At 42.1% G+C, this 24673-nt stretch overlaps 1 protein-coding gene across 1 annotated transcript in view; it reads left to right on the forward strand.

Moving 5' to 3' along the window:
* Nucleotides 1–24673, forward strand: part of LOC102040691 (transcription factor RFX3) — a 121856-nt gene that overhangs the window by 63806 nt on the left and 33377 nt on the right. Inside the window, exons 6-11 of the mRNA XM_031065287.1 lie at nucleotides 40–161; nucleotides 4668–4780; nucleotides 5581–5696; nucleotides 6182–6336; nucleotides 20760–20857; nucleotides 21174–21323. Of these exons, the coding sequence (XP_030921147.1) occupies nucleotides 40–161; nucleotides 4668–4780; nucleotides 5581–5696; nucleotides 6182–6336; nucleotides 20760–20857; nucleotides 21174–21323 (754 nt within the window). The remainder of the gene's footprint in view (nucleotides 1–39; nucleotides 162–4667; nucleotides 4781–5580; nucleotides 5697–6181; nucleotides 6337–20759; nucleotides 20858–21173; nucleotides 21324–24673) is intronic.

Genomic DNA, 24673 nt, shown 5'->3' on the forward strand with positions numbered 1-24673 from the left:
TGATCCTAAAGAATGATTTTGTATTTGATCATTTTGTAGGTACAAGCCTGTGCAGAAAGTGGATGGAGTTCCAGATAGTTTCACAGGAAGTGGTCAACAGACAGGCACATCTGCTGAACAAACTATAATTGCCCAAAGTCAACATCATCAACAGTTTTTAGGTATGAAAAGATGTTATACTGTCATCTCACTGATAATAGAACAAAAAGATACTCATAGGAGCTATGTGTTCTGTATTGCAAGACTTCTGCAGTATTTAATATTCATCATGCATATATTAAAAAAAATTGCAAAATCTATTTGCACAGTAGATTTAAAATATATTGCAATGCAAGTGTGGTGAAGACTCCGAGGCAAACTGCTCTGGCAGATGTGCTCTGGAGTCAAGGATCATGCCAAGGGACTGTGGAGAGAGTTCCTGAAGTGGCAAGACCTCAAAATTAGCACCAAGAGGTGCCTCAGCTCCCCACCTTCCCCTCCCAGCAGGAAGCACTGAAGCTCTGACCCAGAGGCAGCTCTGACTCAGTGTGGGTGAGGTCAGGAGTGATGAGGTCCACTCCCCACCCTGTAACACCCCAGACAATGTATGGGGCTAAACTGAGGTTCCTTTGCTTTGGGTAGATGCAAGGGAGAAATACCAACCAGATATTCTCAAGAGGTAAAAATCCTACAAAGGTTTACTGGCAAAAAATAGAAAATCAAGGAACTTTGGCAAAAGATTTAGTACAACATAAAACACTTATCACAGCATCATCTTAGCCCATTCAACTTCGCAACCTTTAAACCCATTTGATGTTACGTTCCATGAGAAGAAAGTTAGAAGAAGAAGAAAGGGAGAAAGACAGGAAAGATATAGCAAAAGAGTCATAGCTACCAACTCCTGGGTTCCAGCAATGTAACAGATAGAAAACTCCAAGATGAAGGTAGGGTTAAAGAACGACATGCTTGCCTTGTGCTCAGCCTTCTTAAACCCTTGGCCCTTCATGGGCCTTCCTCCCAGGTGGGACTTCCAGTTGCTCAGCCACTCAGGGGCTGGGTTAGGCAACACTGGGGGGATGCCTCCAGTGTTCTATTATTGACAAAGACTGCAGGGCTGGGGGGTATTGGGGGCAGGGCACCACCTCACTGGAGCAAGGCTGAACTGCCCCCTACTACACACATTCCAAGCATCCCAAAATATCTCCAGACATTGATCTTTCCAGTCTCTGACACACCCCTACAAAAGCAGCTCCTAGGGCACAAAGTAGGTAAACAGGGCAGGGTGTGGCAGTTCAGGAAGGTAGAATGCAGTCACCCACCAGCTCAAGAGGAGAGCTCAGTTGGTGGTCATTACCTTCTCAGAAGGAGCTCAGCTATGGTATCCACTTGGAGGGGAGCTATGTCCTCTGGACTTGCCAGAAAGGATATGGTGACACAGACAGAGATGCCATGAAAACACGCAGCCATCTAGGTCTTGGGCTACAGGGAATGCCAGAGCCTGGCACTGGTACTGGATGGCAGTAGAGACAACAGCTGTGTGAGGTGTGGTGAAGTGGATTATCTGCTCAGCCCAGGGGCAGATCTAAGAGAGGAGGTAGAAAAGAAGTATCAGGGACTCTGAATGGTTGAGCCAATCTCTACCATTCCTAAGGCAAATGCACCAGCTGGCCACACCACAAGAAGAAAATGATCCCTTTCACTACCAGGCAGAAGGAGGGGACCTAAGAGATGAGAGGGAATGGAAACAGGTGTCTACTCAAGGCAGCAGGCAAATCCCCTCCCGGCCTACCTCACCTTCCCAGCTGCAATACAATAAGTATGAGGCTCTAGAACTTGAAGACCAGGCACAGAATCATCAACGTTGGAAGAGACTTCCAAGATCATCTAGTCCAACCATCAACCCAGCACTCCCATAATCACCCTTAAACCATATCCCCAAGTGCCATATTCAGATGCCTCTTGAACACAAATGCAACATGGGCACACTACAATATGGACAAAGGTCTGTCCAGGTTGGAGGAGTTGCCTAGAGTGAGTAAGTTTACCCCCTGCATCACAACTGCCTCAGTCAAGAAAAAAAGAGCAATTGTCATTGGTGACTCCTTTTTGAGAGGAACAGAAGCCTGATATGCTGACTGGACCCAACCCATAGGGAAGTCTGGTGCCTCCCTGAGGCCTGGGTAAGAGACATTGCCAAGAAACTCTGTAGTCTGGAACAGCCCTCTGATTATTATCCATTACTGGTTTTTCAGGTGGTCAACAATGAAGTCCAAAAAAAAGTCTGAGGACAATAGAGAGGAGCCCCAGGGCTTTGGGATGACTGGTTGAAGGATCTGGAGCAAACAGTTTTCTCCTCTGTTCTGCCAGTTGCAGGGAATGATGGAGGTAGAAACAGGAAAATCATGCAGATGAATACCTGGTGCTGAGCCTGGTGTCACCAGCAGAATTCAGGTTTTTTTGATCATGGGTTGTTTTACATGACACTGAGCCTGCTGGCAACAGCTGGGGTACACCTGTCTCAAAGGGGGAAAAGGATCCTTATTAGCTAGCAGGGCTCATTGAGAGAGCTTTAAACTAGATTTCAAGGGAATAAAATCAGGAACACTGGAGATAAGCCTGGGGGGGTCACGCCACTGACAGATGGTGTGCTAATGAGGTCCTTCAGTCTGTAGTCTTGATAGAGGTAGGAGATGGAGATCCATGCAGTAGCAAGGATGCATGGATTATTGATGTGCTAGAAACCACAGAAGCAGCTGAGAATGGTCAAGCAGAAATTAGAGCTTCTGCCCCTGAAAAGATAGTGGATCAATAGCACAACTTAAGTGTATTACATCAATGCATTCAGCATGGGCAACAAACAGGAGGGACTGGAAGCCATGGTGCACCAAGAAAACTATGACATAGTTGCCATCACAGAGACACGATGGAACTTGCGAAGCATGGCATCCCCAGACGGGTAATAATTAGCATTGACTCCATGATTCCAGAAGGCTGATCAATTGCTTTATTATACTATACTTATTAAGAAACCCATCGCCTTTACAAACAGTCCGATACAGTTTGACCTAATTGGTCCTTTAATTAAAACCCCATCACCATTGGCTAATTAAGAAACCACCCTTTGGTAAAAAAATCTTCATAACACATTCTACATGTTCACAACAACAGGTGCAGTAAGTGAAGATAAGAATTGTTCATCATTCTTTTCTCTCATCTTCTCACAGCCTTTCCCAGCATGATGCCTGGGAAAGTTGTGTACCACTCTCTGTAGCCAGAGAGCTGCTGCCACAATGGAACAAGTCACACAACTGATGCAGATGGTCTTTCAGGTCCTTTCCAACCCAAACCATTCTATGATTCTATAACCTGATCTTCTTCTATGACAAGGTGGCCTGCCTAGTGGATGAAGGAAAGGCTGTGGATATTGTCCACCTAAACCTCAGTAAAACTTTTGACACTGTGTCCCACAGCATTCCCAGAGGAAGGGGCTGTTCATGGCTTGGATGGATACACTGTTTGCTGGGTAAAACATTGACTGGATAGCCAGGCCCAAAGAGTGGTGATGAATGAAGTTAAATCCAGTTGGTGGGTGGTCACAAGTGGTATTCCCCCGGGCTCAGTATTGAGGCCAATCCTGTTTAATATCTTTAGCAGTGATCTGGATGAGGGGGTTGAATGTGCCTCTGTAACTGTGCAGATGACCCCAAATTGGCCAGAAGTGTTGATCTGCTGGAGAGTAGGAAGGCTCTGCATAGGGGTCTGGACAGGGTGGATCAATCGGCCGAGGCCAGTGGCATGAGGTTCAACAAGGTGAAATGTTGGGTCCTGTATTTGGGTCACAACAACCCCATGCAATGCTACAGACTGGGGGAAGAGTGGCTGGAAAGCGTCGGAAAAGGATCTGGGGGTGCTGGTCAACAGCCGGCTGGACTTTAGATGGCAGCGTGTCCGGGTGGCCAAGAAAGCCAATGGCATCCTGGCTTTTACATTTGCTAATGTAAAAATGCTTATTAAATGTGTTATTGCAGTAATTGTACACTTTGTTTTGAATTCATATATGGCGTATTTTGAAGCATCTCATCCTTTTGGCACAACCTTGCTGTTACCAAAATCATTGGGAACCTTTGGCTATAGTTAGCAGGTTTTTTAATTTTCATTTCCACTGTCCCCCTAGTTGACAGTGCATTTTTCCCCCCGTACCAGTATATCTGTTGGAAACACTTATGAGAAATAGTAAAAGCACATGTTGGCTACAGTTGAAAGGCTTTTAAATTTCATGTAAGTATATGCTGCTGAGTCTACTAAACCCTAACATGCATGTCAATGCAAAAGCTCTTTGGTTGATCAAAATAAAACTATTACATTATATTGATCTCTTATATACTGACATTACTATTCTGAAAATTAGTCTTATCTTTTTTTACATACAGATACAATATGTATGTGTAATCATTTTTATCTGCTACCTCTTAAGAATAATTTAACATCTTTTGTTTTAAAAATAGCTAGCTGGTTTGCTCACAATTTTATTGCAACTTTAAAACATATTAAGTATGAAAGACATTCCTCTTTGGGCATTATGACCTTCTAGACTTTATTTCTTTACATCATCCTTAAATGTTTTCTGATCAAACTGTAATTGGCATCATTTGCAATATCTTTCTTCTGTTATGTTGTCATGGAAACAGATGCATCTCGAGCACTTCCAGAGTTTGGAGAAGTTGAAATATCTTCTCTGCCAGATGGTACTACCCTTGAGGACATAAAATCACTGCAAAGTCTTTATCGAGAACACTGTGAGGTAAGAAAAGTGTCTTTTCATGGAAATCATTCTTTGAAAATTCATGTCTTCTAGTGAGAATCAGTACAACAAGGTGACTGACACAAAACAGATTACAGCCAGCCTACTTGTATCTTATGTGATTCTCAAATATTTTGCTTATTCAGAAAGGACATTTACAAAAAGACCCCTGAAATTTCTCTCTTAACAGGAAAAAGAACCCATGTAATAGAATACCGATACTGGAATGTAATCATGTGTAGATTTTGAGAATTTTAGATAAAACAAACTTTAGATACTATATATAGAATTTTGCTTTTTTTAATATGACATGAAATCATATTAAATTATTATTTGTAATGTTTATGTTAAAAACTAATATTTTTTCTTCAAGTCTTAAAGAAGCAGGTTGCTTAAGAATTTAAGGCTGCATTTTATATTGAATAACGTGTTTTAAAATTATTGTTGAAGGTGCTTTAAAGCATGTAATAAAGTAACAAAATTAATGAAATAGGTTTCCTTTGTGTTTTCAATAGTGTTAAAAGTTCAGTTTAAGTGAATTTACCTGATATATGTGCTTAGGCTCATTTCTGGAGGGCTGATCTTAGTCACTTGGCCTGATCTTAGTTTCTGGTTACACCAGTCCAGACAGCTGGAAAAATTTTTGCTACAAAGTTATTAAAAAGGATATTATATGTTTATTTATAAGCATACATTTTAATATTTTTTCTGCAAAATGACCAGGGGCAGCTATACCCCTTGAAAGAATTGTGGGGAGAATCACTTAGAAGACTATCTGCACTGATTTTATATTTCTTTAGGCAATAGTGGATGTTATTGTGAATCTTCAGTTTAGCCTGATAGAAAAATTGTGGCAAACTTTCTGGCGCTATTCTCCCTCTGCTCCAGCTGATGATGCGGCTATTATGGAACTGAGGTCAGTAAATGTATCTTTGCTTACTGTTCAACATCATGATATAACAGCAGGAGTCAAATCAACAGAAGACTTAGTTTTACCTATAGGCTAAGAACCTTTTCTGATAGCAATAGTTTTTCAGGTTAAATTTGTGTTGTCTGCTATTTGATATATAGGGTGTTGGTATATGTCAAACTGCAGCCTTGAAATGATTGTATAAATCTATTTTTTTCATTTGGATTACTAGATTCAAAGTATCTTTTCACAATATGTTGTCTGGTCTGTTTAAATTGCAAGGACCATTTTTATCATATCTCTGCATTATTTATGGTCTGCAGCAGAACTTTGGAGGCCATTTTTCCCCCCAGTTTCATATGATGAAGTTAGAGTTTCAATTGGATGTAACAGAAATATCTATAAAATTTTCATTAAATAATCTATTTCAAAATGCATTGCACTTATCTGTATGTAAATGCATTTCCATTTGTTACATTTATTCACAACAGCAATCTGAGTGAAATAGAAAGTCGACTTCCAAAAGGAAAACTTATTACTCTGTGCAAAAATGAGTCTATTCTGAAATGGATGGGTAACTGTGACCATGTGATGTACCAGGCTTTGGTGGAGATTCTCATTCCTGATGTCCTTAGACCTATTCCTAGTAAGTTAAACACAGATAACATTTCATAAGACTGTCTTTTGTTTTGTTTTATGTGGTGAGATTTTTGTGCCACGCGAAACTTTTGGGAATGATTTCAAAGGATCTAAACGTCGTGTGTGTATGTGTGTGATCTTTCCTTAAGTTTGTTGACTAGAAAGGCGTACTGGAGTTGATGTAAGCATTGTATTTAAAGAAAAGCAGAGTGGATGTTTCATTGTATTTAGGAAAGCCTATAGAATTTTTAAGAATATATTTTATTATGAATTATGCCTTTTTTACTGCTAATTCTAAGTTTTTATCAAAGATAAAAATGGCTTTTTTAATATACTAGTTCTAGTCTAACTGACAGCTGTGAATGCACTATGGCCCTGAGCCTGAGTCCAATAATGTCAAGACAGTCTGTTGACTTCAGTAGGCTTTAGTTTAAGTTTTTTATATATAAGTTCTAGTTGTTAAAAAAAGTCAAATGTATATACTTTGTCACTTTATTTTTGGATAATTAAACATTAATGTATTATTAGCGGCTGCTAAAACCTTATCAGTTTTGATACCTATTTAAGCAACATAACACTATCAAACATCTTAAGATTTGTTTATTGTTCCAGTCTATTATAGTTTATTTTTGATTTCCAGTATGAAGGACTCATTGATTGATTCTGATATTATGGCAAACTGACCATTATCAGGAATAGAGCATTCTTTTATAGCATCCATGGTACTTTTTAATGGCTGCTTTTGGTAGTAAATGATTTTTAAATTGTTTTCCAGAAAGGATAAATTCTTTTTAAAAACATTTATTTCATGTTTTGTATTGAACCAACAGGGAGACACCTGTAAAATGCCACAAAGGAATTGTGTTCCTCTAAAATGGTGACAAGGTTGATAGGTCTACTGAAGTGCCTCTATAGCAATGCATGCAGGATGGATAACAGACAGGAAAAGATGGAAGCCTCTGTGCACCTGGAAAGCTATGATTTAATACCATCGCTGAAACAATGGGACAAATCACACAACTGAAACGCTGCAATCAATGGCTATAAACTGTTCAGAAAGCATTGGCAAGGAAGAAGGGGTGGAGGGGTTGCCCTCTGTGTAAAAAAAAATTGACTGGAGAGAGCTGTCTTTGACAACAAGTGCTGAATGGGTTGAAATCTTTTGGGTAAAAATAAGGGAAAAGCCAACAAAGGAAACCTCATGGTTGGTGTTTGCTACAGGCTGCCCAATCAAGGGGAGCCTGTTGATGAAGTGTTCTTACTTCAGCTACAGGAAGCATCACACTCACAGGCTCTGATCCTCCTGGGGGACTGCCCTGACACCAGCAATCTCTCCTCCCACATCTTTCAAGACCCTGAAATTCAAGGTAGGGACTGGGAGGAAGAAGTCCTTCCCATCATGGGAGAAGATCAGGTTTGTGACCACCTGAGGAACCTGAGCATACACCAGTCCATGGGATGACAGGAGAAGCTCGAAGCCATTGTGCAGCAGGAAAACTATGACATAATTGCCGTCACAGAAACATGGTGGGATGACTCACATGACTGGAGCGCTGCAATGGATGGCTATAAACTCCTCAGAAGGGAAAGGCGAGGAGGGAGAGATGGTAGGGTAACCCTGTATGTTAGGGACTGACTCAACTATCTGGAGCTTAACGATGGTGTCTATAGGGTTGAGTGTTTACTCAAGAATCAGGGGCAAGGCCAACAAGACAGATATTGTGGGAGTCTGTTATAGACCACTCAACCAGGGTGAAGAGGCAGATGAAATGCTCTATAAACAGCTGGGAGAAGTCTTAATAATCACTAGCCCTTGTTCTCGTGGGAGATCAACTTATCAGATGTCTGCTGAAAATACCACACAGCAGAGAGGAAACAGTCTAGGAGGTTCCTGGAGTGTGTGCAAGAGAACTTCCTGACACAGATGGTGAGCCAACTCAGGAAGGTGCTCTGCTGGACCTGTTGTATGTGAGCAGTAATGGACTGCTGGGTGATGTCTTAGGCAAAGCGATCATGTAATGACAGCTTTTGATTCTCAGACAAGTAAAGAGGGGTGACAACAGAACTGCTACCTTGGACTTGCAGAGAGCAGACTAGCCTGTTTAGGAAACTGGTTGAGTGAGTCCTTTGGGAGGCAGTGCTGAAGGGCTAAGAAGTCCAAGAAGACTGGACATTCTTCAAGAATGAAATTCTAAAGGTGCAGGAGCAGACTGTCCCCACGTGTTCAAAGATGAACCTGTGGGGAAGATGACTGGCCTGGCTGAACAGAGAACTTTGGCTGGAACTCAGGGAAAAATAAAGAGTTTATGACCTTTGGAAGGAGGGACGGGAAACTCAGGAGGACTACAAACATGTCATGAGTTTATGTGGGGAGTATATGAGCCAGCAGTGTGCCCAGGTGACCAAGAAGGCCAAAGACATCCTAGCTTTTGTCAGAAATAGTGGGGCCAGTAGGACCAGGGAAGTGATTGTTCCCCTGTATTTGGCACTGGTGAGGCTGCACCTCATATTGTGTTCACTTCTGGGCCCCTCACTTCAAGGAAGATATTGAGGTGCTGGAGTGTGTCCAAAAACAGGCAATGAAGCTGGTGAAGGGTCTGGAGCGCAAGTCTTATGAGGAGCGGCTGAGAGAGCTGGAGTGTGGGGAAAAAGAGGCTCAGGGGAGACCTTATGTCTCTTTACAACTACCTGAAAGGAGCTTGCAGCAAGGTGGGGGTCTCTACTCCCTAGCAACAAGTGATAGGACAAGAGGAAATGGCCTCATGATGCACCAGGAGAGGTTTAGAGTAGATATTAGGAAAAATTTCTTCACTGAAAGGGTTGTCAAGCATTAGAGTCACCATCCCTGGAGGTATTTAAAAGACATAGCTGTGGCACTTAGGAACATAGTTCAGTGGTGGACTTGGCAGTGTTAGGTTAATGGTTGGACTCAATGATCTTAGAGGTCTGTTGCAACTTAAATAGTTCTATGATTCCATGACTCAACAAGATGCATGCCAGGGTCCTGAAGGAACTGATGTAGTTCACAAGCCATTCTCCATTACATTTAAGAAGTCATGGCTGTCAGACTGCATCACCAGTGACTGGAAAAAGGGAAACATTGCACCCATTTTTAAAAAGTGTAAAAACAAGGTTTTGGGAACTACCGACCAGTTGGCCTCACCTGTTACCTGTAAGATCATGGAGCATGTAAAGGAAACTTCCCAGTCTTACCATTCAGGAGAGTCTCTGGCAGTCACATTCCAAATGTCAGAGACTTTAACTGCTGGGACCAAAGCCTCTTCACAGTGGTGGCTCCAGTGAGATAAAGGGAACCCCTGCACACCCCACTCACATGTAGTCAGACCAGGTTTCCTTACCAGTTCGACCCCAGGTTTCCCATAGCAATCTCAGATGTCTCGTTCCATAAAGCAATTTATTCACTGCACAGCAGCACAGAAACAGCCTGAGCTGGTGCCTCTAAGGAGTCTCGTGTATGGTCAGACTGGGTAGTTTCCTTAACAGAGCAGATCCTCCTGGAAGCTACATCGATGACAGGGGGGACATTAGACACAGCTAACATGGCTTCACCAAGGACAAATCGTGTCTGACTAATCTAGTGGCCTTGTACAATGGAGTGACTGCATCAGTGGAAAAGGGGAGAGCTTACAGATGTCATCTACCTGGATTTATGTAAGGCCTTTGATACAGTCCCCCAAAATATTCTGGCCACTTAGATGGCGTTGTGGTTTAACCCCAGCTGGCAAATAAGTACCACACAGATGCTCCCTCCCCCACTAGCTGCATGGGAAATCAGAAAAAAGTAAAACTTGTGAGTTAAGAACAGTTTAAAAATTGAAACAAATTAAAATATAATAATACTAATATTGTTAATGATGATAATAACAATAATAATAATTGTAATGAAAAGGAAAGAGAGAAAAAAATAAAACCCAAGAAATACAAGTGATGCACAATACAATTTCTCTCCACCTGCTGACCGATGCCCAGCCTGTCCCTGAGCAGCAATTGATCACTTCCAGCTAACTCCTCCCAGTTTATATCCTGGGCATGACCTTCTATGGAGTGGAATATCCATTTGGCCAGTTCAGGTCTCCTGTTCCAGTCATGCTCCCTCCCAGCTTTTTGTGCACCTCACTAGCAGAGCATGAGATACTGAAAAGTCCTTGACTTAGGGTAAGCTCTACTTGGGAAATACCAAAACATCTGTGTATTATAAATATTATTACAGAATCACAGAATCATTTAGGTTGGAAAAGACCTCTAAGATTGAGTCCACCATTTAACTAATCACCACCTTGTCAACTACACCATAGCACTAAGTGTCACATCCATTTTTTTTTAAAACCTCCAGGGATGGTGACTCCGTCACCTCCCTGGGCAGTCCATTCCAATGTTTACCAACCCTTTCTGTGAAGAAATTCCTCCTGATGTCCAGCCTAAACCTCCCCTGGTGCAGCTTGAGGCTATGTCCTCTCATCCTGTCGCTAGTTGACTGGGAGAAGAGGCCAAGCTCCACCTCACCACAGCTTCCTTTCAGGTAGTTGTAGAGAGTGATAGGATCACCCCTGAGCCTCATTTTCTCCAGGCTAAACAACCCCAGCTCCCTCAGCCACACCTCATATGACTTACTCTCTAGATCCTTCACCTGCTTCCTTGTCCTTCTATGGACTTGCTCCAGAACCTCAATGTCCTTCCTGTAGGGAGGGGTCCAGAACTGGACATGGTACTTGAGGTGTGGCCTCACCAGTGCCCAGTAGAGAGGGACAATTACTTCCCTGGTCCTGCTGGCCGCACTATTTCTGATACATGGCCTTCTTGGCCATCTGGGCACACTGATGGCTCATGTTCAGCTGGCTATTGGCCAACACCTCCAGGTAATTTTCCACTGGGCAGCTTTCCACCTGCTTTCCCCAAGCCTGTAGTGCTGAATGGGGTTGTTGTGACCCAGGTGCAGGACCTGGCACTTGGCCTTGCTGAACCTCATACAATTCACCTCAGTCCATCAATTTAGCCTGTCCAGACCCCTCTTTGTAGGGGTGATCTGCTCCAAAACATTCCACCTTGGGTGGATCCCATCAAGTCCCATAGACTTGTGTATGTCTAACTGATATAGCAGGTAGTGCTATATTTGCTAGGTGGAATGAGTCCCACAACTGGAATGCTAGGATGAAGGGCTACAGGCTGTTTAGGAGGGATAGGCAGGGCAGGTGAGATGGACATGTGGCACTATATATGTAAGGAAGAGGTTTGATTGTACAGCCCTTACAGTTGGCAGTGATGTGGTGGAGAGCCTCTGAGTGAGGCTTAAGGGGATGGAAAACAAAGGAGATATTATAGTGAGTGTTTATTATTGATGTCCCAGCCAGGATGTAAGCAGTGATGAGTTCTTCTGTAAGCAATTAGGAGAAATATCTGGATCAGTAGCCCACATCCTTATGAGAGAGTCCAACTTCCCGGACATCAACTGGCAATATCATTCTGCTGTGACGAGCAGGCTTTGGGAAGTCTTGAAGTTTGTGGGAGGTAACTTCTTGTCACAAGTACTCTGTGAGCCAACTAGGAAAGATGCCCTCCTAGACTTGTTTGTGACTAGAGAAGGACTCTTGGGAGATGTGATGGTTGGTGGCTGTCTTGCCCACAGTGATCAACAGTTGGACTCAATGATCTTAATGATTCTATGATCATGGAATGTTTGAGTTTAAAATTTTCAGTGTAGTGAGAAAAAACTATCAGCAGAGTTGTTACACTGGACTTTAAGAAAGCAAACTAAGCTATTAAGGGAGATATATAGCAGAGTACCCTCGGAATCTGCTTTGAGGGCTTAGGGACCCACAAGTTCTGGTCAGTTTTAAAAGGTATTTAAAAGACATATAGATGTGGTGCTTAGGGACATGGTTATTTGCTTTCTTCTAGTCCTCATGAACTTTCCCTGATCACCATGACCATTCAAAGATAATTGAGAGTGGCTTCACAGTGAAATCAGCCAGCTCCCTCAGCACTCATGGGTGCACCGATCAGGGCCATGGACTTATGCCTCTCCAATTTTTTAAATGTTTTCCTAACTGGGTCGTCCTCTATTGAAGTTTTCTTTGCTGTAGACTTTTCCTCTGGTCTCAGAGGCTTCAGATTTCTGAAGGTAGTCCTTACCAGTAAAGACTCAAGTGTAGAAGGCATCCTGTACCTCAGCCTTCGTCATTAGGTTCCCCGCCCCCATTCAGCACCAGGCCCACGTTTTCTCTGGTCTTCATTTTTTCTGCTGATGTACCTGTAGAAACCCTTAATGTTGCTCCTCAGTTTCAACTCCAGTTTGGTTTTCCTAACCCCATTTCTGCATACTTGGCCAGTGTCTCTGCATTCCTCCTGGGTCACTTGCCCCTTTTTGCAGCTCCTGTGTGCTTCCTTTTCGTGTTTGAGTTTAGTCATGAGCTCCTTGTTCATCCACGCAGACCTGTCACGTTTGCTTGATTTCCTGCTCATTGTGATGGACTATTCTTGAGCTTGGAGGAGGTGATCTTTGAATATCAAACAGGTCTCCTAGATCCAGAGTGCTCTCCAGGACCGTCTTCCACGGAATTCTTCCAAGCAGGTCTCTGCACAGGCCAAAGTCTGCTCTCCTGAAATTTGGAGTTGTTATCCTGCCATGTGCCTTTTTCCATCCTCTCAGTATACTCAACTCCACCATCTCATGGTTAATGCAGCTCAGACTCCCCCCAACCTTCATATCACCAACAGTTTGTAAGAATTGTAAGAAAAGTTTCCTTGTTTGTAAGAATTTGGTCCAGCAGTCTCCTTTTCATCTCTGTTTTGCCAATTACAAGCTCTCTCTTTTCCATAACACTCTGCTTACCAACTAATTCCAGTACTCCTTCACTTGACTGTGGGTCATCATCTCCATTCCCTGTTATTTCTAGTTTAAAGTTCTCCTCACCAGGTTGGCCAGCCTGTTGGTAAAGATGGTTTTGCCCCACTTGGTCAGGTGGATCCCATCTCTAACAGTCTTCAATCTTTAAAGAAGGGTCCCCATAGTCATAAAATACAAATGCCGATTGTCATTGCCAGCTGGGCAAGCAACTGTTGACCCACAGGATACTTCCATTCCCCCTCAAGCTCTTGCTTTTCACTGGAAAGACTGATGAGGAAACTACCTGGGTCCCCATACTCTTGACCATTGCCCCTAGATGCATGTAGTCACACTTATATGCTCCAGGTCTCCTCTGGCAGTATTGGTGCCCACATAAAGATTTGCAAGGAGTAATAATCCAAGGGTTGGACAAACCTTGTCAATATCACCGCAGCATCCCAGATCCAACCCCCAGCAAGCAGTAAATCTTCCAACACAGCAGGTCAGGTTGGCAGATGTGGGCCCCAATCCCCACAGCACGGAGTCTCCCATTATCAGTTATCACTTCCTTCTGGTGCTGCTGCATGGCTGTCCTGGGTTGACTATATGATGCTTTTATCCCCAAATCGTCTCATTAGTTTATGCTGAATAATAATAAGTTTTGCACCTTTAAGACTTGTTGCAGAGAGTGAAAGGGGGGAGAGAAGAATCGCACAGTTCTTTTTTTTTTTTTTTTTTTTTCTTCGCTCAGACATTGCACATACTCCCCCGCATTCCTCCTCCAGGACTGTGTTGTCTGCGGACAGACAGACGGCAAGACAGAGAGCTCTCCTTTTGCTTTTGGTTAGTTTTAGCTGGCTGAGGCAAAGAAGAGTCCCTGGACTGTGGTTTTTCTTTTCCTTTTCTTTGGACCTCGTAGAACCTGCTCTTGACTGATCACCCAGGGAAGCACCGGCAGCTCACACCTGTGGCCACCGGGCCAGGCCGGGCCTGGCCTGTGAGAATTCCAGCACCAGAAAGACTGATAAGAGACTGAGTGAGCTGGGCTGCAACCGGGGGGGGGGTTTTTCTCAATTAGTCATCTCTTTTAGAGCGGCAAAGGGTTTTATTGTTTTAATATTGTTAGGTTCTATTGTTTAATAAACAGCTTTTTTCCACTTTTCTTCAAGGAAGTATTTTCTCCCAGACTAGTTGTGGAGGAGAGGGGCCGATTGAATTTATCCTCCTACTAGAGCCCCTCTGGGGACTCTCTCTCTCTCTCTCCCAAAATTTTGCTCTAAACCAAGACAATGGCTCAGGCTTAACTAGCTCTTGGACAGAGTTGCCAGACCCTCATCTGCTGTGAGGGTACTGCATCTGTTCTTTGTTGGAGATATGCAAGTGAAGCAGGAGCCTTCTTTCTGTTTCCAGAAGTCATAGGCTTCCAGCCTTTGCTATTTCCTAATCCAATTAGCACAGACCACCTGATTCTCCTTCAATACAGCTGAGACTTCAGGCTGCAGGGTCTTGAAAAAGATCCACTAGATCTCTTTCTCACCTTCTCTGATACTGTACAGTCTGCTGACCTCTTCCTGCACTTCCTTGGCAACACAGGTCCTGTTCCACTGCACACCTTCTGCAGGCAAGGAAACTGTCCCCCTCTGCTTCAGCCTCAGCAAGAGAGCCCAAGCACTTGCTGTACTCTGAGCTGCATCTTCCCTCAGAAGTTTGGTCTGGATTGAGGCCTCTGACTTTATAGGGATAGTTGCTCTGATGGCTGAAAGTGGTACTCTGTGACACATTAACACCATTGCTGAGGACAAGGATGCAAACTGATAATTCTATTTTTGAGTTTCATCTTTTTTTCTTTTCCTGATTTTCAGTATGTCCTGGTTTAGGGCAAATTTGGGAGAAAACCTCCAAAGGGGGCCCCTCCAGAAAGCAAACCCACACGGCCCCTCCCCCCAACCAGTTCGTGAAGGATTCCTCGGAGACAAATGGAAAAAACCTGTTTATTTAACAGGCAAAGCACCCCCCAGCACACAAAAAAGAACAATACCGGATGACAACACTCTTTTTCCCAGGTCCCAGTCCGGAGCAGGTTCGAATAGTTCCAAAAAAGGGAAAGGAAAAACAGTCCAGGGAAAAATTCAGACTGCTTAGCTAAACTAACTAATGAGCAGAAGCAAAAAGCAGGAGCAAGAGCAAAGCAAAAAGCCAAGCAAAAAGCAAAAGCCGCACTATGTACTGCTTCATCTCTGTGTCCTGCCAGCCATGGGGGAGCAGGCTGATAACAAAACCAAAACAAAACATTCGCTCAGTCTTGAAGGCACAGAACATAATATCCAGCATAAACAGAACACACGAATGGGGATACAAGCATCATAACGTCACCCTAGGACAAGTATTTGGGGAAACCTACTCTTTCACATAACTTCCTAATAAATATTACCATAAAATAAATTAATAGTGAAGAAAACCTTTTGAAAAGCAAGCTCTAAGTAAAATTTGATTAGTTGAAATTGTTGTGAAAACATTTCAGTGTCCACAAAATAAATGAAAAACTACTGTGTGGGAAAAAGCCACATTTCTTTGTTTAAAAAGAGTCCAAACATTTTATACTTCAGTCAGGAGTAAAATTTATTATCTTATGATTCTAGCAAAAGACCAGAGCCACTGTGTATTAGTGGCAATAGATCCTTTCCTCTGAGAATGGCCTTATTATCTCTTCACAAGTGACAGGATGGATAGCACCAAACCTGTTTGGGAGTTCCAGACAGAGAAGTTATGTTCAAGATATTTTTCATGTTGTATCTGTCAATTTCAGCAATTACAAATACCAGAAAGAATGCAAAATCTTGTTATTTATGTAGAAGAAATATTTCAAATGAGAAACACAAGCTTTTGAAGGCTTATACAAAAATACATGTTTTCCTTTTAACTTTTTTTGCTGTATCATTTAATGTGTGTTTAGTAACACTTTGCAAACTATCTGAATGAGCTTTTTTTTATACTGCAGGTAATAAATAAACATGAGCAAATGCTTTGTTAATTAGCAAGTGCATACAAAAATGTTAATGTAGAAACATGTGGGTTAAATGATTGACAGTGAAACAGAGTGTTTGCTCTTTGCCTGGAAACCTCAAGAAAGAAAAAAGTAAAAGCCCATTCCATAGAGCTAATTCAGAAGTTTTATAAGTCCAAATTAAATTTCATATGAGCATTCACATTTGGGGATGGTTACACAAACCAGTTATCACTATAAATTTGAAGAAAATAATGCTTTAAAATATAAAATATTTCTTTCTTTTTAAAGCAAATTGGCTGACTTTACTAGAAGAAGTTTTTATTTACAGGATTCATCAATTACTCAAGCTGAAAAAGGACATTTCTCATATTAGGTGACTTCCATGAGCAATTAATTCTTACTCTACCAAAAGTGCTGTTTTGCCTCATAAACAAAATTCTCTGTTTATTTCCACTGTTTCTTCTTAGATGTAATAAACACAAAATCACTTATAGATAGTAATATTTCCCTTTTCTGTTTGTTTTTTTCTTCTTTATTACTGTAGCAGCATTCATTCTCCACCACCAAATTTTCATGCCAGTATGAGCAATCCTACCTTGTTTGTTTAATACATTCTTATATATTCCTTATTGATACCATCATTGAACATTGCACATTGCATTTTGTTCTTCAGAACTAAAAGAAAAACATGTTGGCAATGGTTCAGGGTACTTCAAGCTTACTTGAGGAAACTGAACTAGTGCAATAATTGCTGTGTCCTGTGGGGTTTTGCTCTTTAAAAGCAAAAGCACTGAAGGCAAAAAATTTATGGCAGAAAATTCATTATGAAAGTTTTCAGAAGATAGGAAACAGTTGTTACAATTACTGATGTACCTGTAGGAATGCCAAAAAGAATTTTCACTGCTGATCATAAGTTTTTTGAAGGGGTCTTAGGTGAAATGGTCAGTTCTGTTTGTTAAATCAGAAACTAAGTAATTATTACATAATATAGAATCAAAGAATAATTCAGGTTGGAAGGTACCTCAGGAGGTCTCTAGTCTAACCTCCTGCTCAAAGCATGGTCAATGCTGAATTCAGTCTTGTTTGTTCAGGGCTTTACCCTGTCAGGTCTTGAAAACATCTAAGGATGGAAGCTACACAAAGCTCTCTGGGTGACCAGTTGCACTGTTCAACTGTCTTCTTGGGTTGCTTTTGCTCTGCTTTGTTGTCCCTCTAGCAGATAGGGACAGCTCTGCTGTTCAAGTCCCTCATCAAAACTGGAGCCTGTAAACATGAAACTTATTCCAGGTACCTGAAGGAGACCTGTATTGGCTTTACATGGCAAGCTTTTGGTAGAGGTGGGGAGTGCACAGATGTCTTCTATGAGAAGATACCATAAGCTGTCCCCATGTCAGAAAGGGACACTTTCAGCTGGCTCCAAGATGGACCTGCCGCTGGCCAAAGCCTAAATCAGACACATTAGTAACATCTCTGTGGTAACATATTTCAAAAAAGAGTAAAAAAATGGGTCACAGCAGCAACCAGGAGAGAGGAGTGAGAATATGTGAGAGAAACAACTCTGCAGACATGAAGGTCAGTGAAGGAGGGGAGAATGTGCTCCTGTTTCTGGAGTAGAGATTTCTCTGCAGCCCATGGGGAAGACCATGGTGAAGCACATTGTCATCCTGCAACCTATGGAGGATCCCTCACGAGAGCAGGTGGGCGTACCCCAAAGGAAGCTGCAGCCCATAGAGAGCCCGTGCTAGAGCAGGGTCCTGTCACGAGCAGTGGTCCCATGGAGAGGAGCTCATGCTACAGCAGGTTTTCTGCTGGAACCTTGTCACGATCCACTCGTATAAGCGGGGGTCGTGATGGTTCGTTAACTGATCTCAGAGTGCAAAAAACAACACAAAGGGGATTTCAGTATTAATCAAAACAAATGCACCTTTTATTGAGTGCCCACAGCAAATGTGATAGAGGGATTAGAAAAGAGATAAAGGATAGAGAGAGAGAGAGAGAAAGAGGGGAAAGGGGTGTAGCTACCAGACATAGAGACGAAATCCTTGTGGACCAGCCAATAGATCCGCCTTGTCACGTCGGGGAGAATCTCGAGGTCTTGGTTAACTCAGGGGTCTATTATAGTCCTCCGTCGAGGGGGGAACAGGTAAAAGACAATGAAGAACATGTCTATTGAAAACGGATACAGACAGTCCATGTTCTGAAACAGGATAAGTCAATCTCAGCAGTGAGTGGGAGCCATTGTTTTCTTGGTCCAGCGACCACATCTGCAGGTAACACTTGGCAGACATCCCGCTTCAGTCAGACCAGCGTCCCTGTGTCAGAATTATAAGGGTCTCAGTCCTTGGGAGGGAGCTTCAATCTCTGTTTGCCATGGTGGTTGTGAAACAGATGAAGGATTTTACATGGGGGACCACCAAAGTTACCCCAGAAAGTTCATTTGGCCAAGAGGTGGGGAAATTCATGGGCTACTGTCGTGAAGCAGGTGCAAGCATGTAGGACGAGTTGTTCCTTTGCCAGGCCCTGCTAGAAAGCAGTATACCATGGTGGCACTATAGACACAGCTGCGAACAATCACTTGGCAAGCATCCACCTCAACCAGGCCAGAACTCCAGTCAGGGTCTTCAGGGTCCTGGTCTCTGTCCTTGCGACGGTCGTGAGGCAAAAGAGGGAAACTTCAGACCGTCTCTTACAAACCTGTGACCTTGTGAGGAGACAAATTCTGGAACAGTCTGTTTTTGTAGGACTTCACCCCATAGAAAAGACTTATGCTGGAGCAGTTTGTGAAGAACTGCAGCCTATGGGAAGGATCCATGTTCAAGAAGGTCACGAAGGACTGTCTCCCATGGGTGAGACCCCATACTGGAGCAGGCAAAGAGCGTGAGGAGGAAGGAGAGGCAGAGACAGTGTTATGAACTGACTGCAATCCCCATTTCTTGTTGCCCTGGGCCACTTGGGAGGTAGAAGAGTTGGGAGTTAAGTTGTTGCTGGAAAGAAGTGAGGGTTGGAGGAAGTTTTTTTTTTAGATTTGTTCTTATATCTCTCTCTCCAACTCTGATTGGCAATAAATTCAATTATTTTCCCCAAGTTGAGTCTGTTTTGCCTGTGTCGGCAATTGCTGAGTGATGTCCCTGTCCTTATCTTGACCCATGAGCATTTCTTTGTATTTTTCTCCACTGTTCTGCTGAAAAGGGAAAGTGATAGAGCAGCTTGGTGAGCACCTGGAAGTCAGTCAAGGTCAAGCCACCACAAGACTTCATGTACTTTTTCCTTATGAGGTAGGCTGTATCAGATACCCACAACATCACCCATGTTGTTATGTAATCTAACCTGGACCCTTAAGCTCTGAACTGGCTTATCATCCATCCCTCGGCAAAGCTCTATGCATTGCAGCTCCTCTTTCATATATAGCACCTTTTTGTCTTGTTTCCCCTAAAGATTCTGTATTTATCCATTGCAGCACTCCAGAGAATCCCATAGTTATAGTTGCACAAAGTCTAGTTGGAGGCCAGTAAATAGCAGTGTACCCCAGAGGTCAGTACTGGGTCCAACACTGTTCAATGTCTTTATTGGTGATCTGAATGATGGGGCAGAGCATACCCTCAGCAAGTTTGTTGATGACTGTCCTAGGTTGACTATATGATGCTTTTATCCCCAATCAACTTGTTCTGTTTATGCTGAATAAACTGAAGAGTGGCTGATGCATCACAAGGTTGTGCTGCTATCCAGAGGGACCTCGACAGGATGGAGAAATGGGCTGACAGGAACCTCATACAGTTCAACAAGGGGAAGTGCCAAGTCCTGCCCCTGGGGAGGAACAATCCCACTTGCCAGTACATGCCAAGGGGGCCAACCAACTGAAAAGCAGCTTTGCAGAAAAGGACCAGTGGATCCTGGTGGACACCAAGTTGAACATGAGCCAGCAGAGTGCCCTTGCTGCAAAGAGGGCTAGTGTTATCCTGGGCTGTATTAGACAAAGTGTTGTCAGTAGGTCCAGGTAGGCGATCCTTCCCCTTTATTCAGCACCATTTGAGTGCTGTATACCTGGAGTCCTGTATTTAGTTCTGGTCTCCCCAGTACAAGAGTGAGATGGACATACTGAAGAGACTCCAATGAAGGGCCATGAATTGGCACTGCTTAACTGTCCTCAAGGTGAAAAAATTTCTCCTATCAAGTCAGGATCACTCTTTTTCAGTTTATGCCCAGTGTTTATCACCCTCCTGCCATGCATCACTGTGAAGAGGCTGAGTCTGTTCTTGATACCTTGTAGGTATTGAAAGCCTTCTATTAGGTCCCCCCTAAACTTTCTCTATTTCAGGCTGAAAAACCTAGTTCCCTCAGCCTCTCCTCATAAGGTATGTGCTCCAGCTCCCTGACCATGTCAGTGGCCCTCTACTGAACTTACTACAGCTTATCAACATACTTCTTGTAACGATAGGGATCCAAACCTAACTGGATAAGTCTCTGAGCCAATAAATGCAGTAGTTCTCAATGTGGAATATTTAAATACTGAAGATGCAAAAGGTTTCAAGAGAGGCACTTTGCCATCTTTTTCATTTTATTTTTATTCTTTAATGTTTAGGTGCCTTGACTCAGGCCATTCGCAATTTTGCAAAAAGCCTTGAAGGCTGGCTTTCCAGTGCCATGAACAATATTCCACAGAGAATGATACAAAGCAAGGTAAACTAAGATGACTGCAGTTTTCTTCTCTTTCTGCAATTGTACACTAGATGTCATTCAAGATCTAAAAATATCAGCATTTTAACTTTTATGCTAAATGTCATATTTAGGTTAAACTTCAAACATGAACCATGGGGTTGGAAAAAACTTTGTTTAGCCAAAAATAAATCATAGGAAAAACTGTATTTGTTCCATTATATGTGAATTGCAATATCTGAGGGCTCATAAATTAATACAGCAATTTTAGAATTAAAATAGACAAAACAGAAGATTGGTTGATAATACAATGTGTTAAGATAAATGGATTTCTTCATAGGTTGCCACTGTAAGTGCCTTTGCCCAGACTTTGAGAAGATACACATCTCTCAATCACCTGGCTCAGGCAGCTCGGGCTGTGCTTCAGAACACTTCTCAGATCAACCAGATGCTCAGTGATCTCAACCGTGTGGATTTTGCCAATGTACAGGTACCTTTAGCTTTAAAACCCAGACTTAAAAAATAATTATTTCCACACATGTAAAAAAGTTTTATTGTTAGTTCTTATTTTATCAAGAAAGCAAAGTGGGAACATTTTTCTGATCTATATATATATACAGTGATTCAGTCAAAACTTTCCAGCTTCTGCTTTGGCCATAAGAAAAATAGAACCTCAGAAACATTATCTATTTCCATTTTCTATGAAGGCTTCTTATCCTTCAGACCATGCATTCTGCCAGTTTTTATTTAATGCAGATGAAAGTGTAGACTACATGTGTTCTTAGAATGAACAGCATGAACAATACCTGAAGATGAAATCTTGGATAGCATAGCTTCTGATCTTTCATTGAAAAATACTGATCATAAAGCACTATTTCTAGTACAGATGGTTTAATTATTTTTAATATGCTTCATATTTTTATTTAAAATACAATATCATTAGCATACTTTAATTGTTTGTGTTTACATTTCCAACCTTTCCTCAGTAAATGGTTAGAACTAGTTTCCAGTTATCTGTAAAACATCAATTTATTTTTCATTTGGTGTAGAAAAAGGTTTCCTTTTTATCTCTTTCTTCTGCTTAGAAGAAACAAGTTTTTTCTTCTGTTGCTCAACTAACTTACATGGCCCAGATTACTGGTAGTCATACATTTGTCTTCTTTCATTAACAAACATTTTAAAACATTTTAACTTAAAAGAAGTTCAGAACTTCACTAGCACAGTTGAATTCTTTTTGTTTGTTGCAAAGGTCTTTGAATAAATAACATTTAACACAATATAGTTATATTGCATAAGAGTGTGTAAACTACCTAAGATTTAGTATGTAACCAAATATATGGTATATTAAAAATTGTTCTGTGGTAAGATATAGAGTTAATGAAAGTTGAGATGTTAACTTGGCATGTGATAGCTAGAGTTTAAGAATATGGTCTTTGTTAAATCAATATTGTTTTTTCCATTTAACAGAAGTATCCATATTGGTCTTATTAAAACTTTAAAATTTATTATAGCCATATTCCATGATAATACTGTGAATTGCTCTTTATTGCATGTAGACTGTGTCCAATTGTGTGCTATTTATATTACTCATTAGGCAATGAGTAATATATCGCAGACTGTGGATAAACACAACAATCCTTTTTTGCCTATAAAAAAAAGCTCTTTTAAAGTGAAGTGATTAAAAAATGTAACAGAAATTTTATTTGGCCTTAAGTCCTTTGTCATGGTTTAGGAATGGTATTCCCCAATTTAGTGTTCCTACTGAAACACCCCAGACCATGTGCCACTCACTCACTCTTCCCCTCCCCGTGTCAGGATGGAGAGGAGAATTGGAAGTACAAAAGGTAAAAAATATGGGTTGAGATAAGAACAATTTACTAGAAACAGCAATGAGATAAGAAAATAAACAGTAACAGCAACAATATTAATACCAAAAGTGTATAAGAGAGGTGAGCAATTTACATGGAAATGTTCACCACTACACCAAATGGAGCCCAACAATACTCGACCTCTGCCACACTACCCTGACCTGGAAGGGACCCCTTTTCCCATTCCTGGAAAATTACATGAGATGGTATAGAACAGCCTCCAGGTCCTAGACATGCCCCCTCTTGGCTACAGTAAAAATTAACCCTGTCCTGGCCAGAACCAGGACATCATCCACCCCTACACCTTCCAACTATATATATATATATATATATATATATATATATATATATATATGCACAATCACAGGTGTCATTGCCAGAGTCAATGGCCATCCCTCCAAGATGTCTGTTGAGTTCATTTAGTCCATGACTGTAGGTTCTTTCCATCCTAGATGTCTTCCAGGGCAGGAGAGCTGGTGTGCTGTTGGCTGGTTGAAAGCTGCATCAGGACTGGTGTATCTGGAGCACTCCATCCTCATTGTCCATGGTAGTTATGACATACAGTGGCAGTATCATTCAGCAACCAGTATTATACAATTCAACATTGCAGACTGTTCTCACCTAAAAATCAAATCTCCTTGAGGTACAACTTGCCTTGATCCACCTTGTCCTTCAATAACTTCTGCAACTCACCATGTAGGACTCCATATGGCAGTTTTCTGTTTTCAATGGAGCCTTACAATACGGCAGGAACTGTCAGTGAAGAGAGCATATCGCTTTTCATTTTCTGGTAGCTGATTATATGGTGGAGCCTCCTCAGCATGTGTTACCTTCTCCTCCTCCTCCTCCGATAGTCCAAAATTTTCACCTTCAGGCCAGTTCATGATGACTTTCAAGATTACTGGGCGATTGGGGTTTCCTATTCAAGCTTGCTGTGTGATCAGTGCAACCCACTTATTCCATGTAGCATCAGTGGCCTGATGTGTTGAAGGGACTTTCCCTTTGAACATCCAGCCCAGCACTGGAAGTCAGGGTGCCAGGAGGAGCTGTGCTTCAGTGACAATCACTTCTGAAGCAGCTCAAAACCCCTCATAAGCTGACAGTATCTCTTTTTCAGTTGGGGTGTAACAGGCCATAGATCCTTTGTATCCCTGGCTCCAAAAACCTAGAGATTGACCTCAAGTCTGCCCTGGTGCTTTCTGACAGAGGGTCCAGGAAGGACCATTCTTCCTGGCTGCGGTGTAGAGCACATTTTTACATCCTGTCCTGTCCTGATTGGCCCAAGGGCTACTGCATGAACCATCTCCTGTTCAAAAGCTTGTTGTTTGGGACCCCACTTAAAATCATTCTTCTTCCATGTCACTTGATAGAGAGGATTTACAATCTGACTGTAATCTGGAATATGCATCCTCCAAAAACTCACAGCACATAGGAAAGTCTGTGTTTCCTTCTAGCTGGTCAGTGGGAACATAGCTGCTATTTTGTTGACCATATCCCTTGGAATCTGATGACATTCATATTGCCATTTTATTCCTAAAAACTGAATTTCCTGGGCAGGTCCCTTGACCTTAATTTGTTTTATGGCAAAACTGGCATTCAGGAGGATTTGGATTATCTTCTTCCCTTTCTCAAAAGCTTCCTCTGCTGTGTTGCCCCACAGGATGATGTCATCAATGTACTGTATTTTGGAGCCTCACCCTTTTCCAGTGCAGTCTAGATCAGTCCATGGCAAATAGCAGGCTGTGTTTCCACTCCTGGGGCAATGTTGTGAATGAGTGTTTTAAGTTCACCTAATCACCAGCAAAAGTTTAATATAAAAAGCCACATCATGACAAAGTTCATTGGCAAGGTTCACTCTTTTATTTACTAGATGGTTAAAACATACAGAGAAAAAGCAAACAAAAATCCGAAATCAGTTAATCCAAATCAAAATAAACACAAAACTATCTATGTGGAGGCTGGGACAGGAGGA

The sequence above is a fragment of the Geospiza fortis genome, unplaced genomic scaffold (genome assembly GCF_000277835.1).
Source record: "Geospiza fortis unplaced genomic scaffold, GeoFor_1.0 scaffold238, whole genome shotgun sequence".
Taxonomy (NCBI): domain Eukaryota; kingdom Metazoa; phylum Chordata; class Aves; order Passeriformes; family Thraupidae; genus Geospiza; species Geospiza fortis.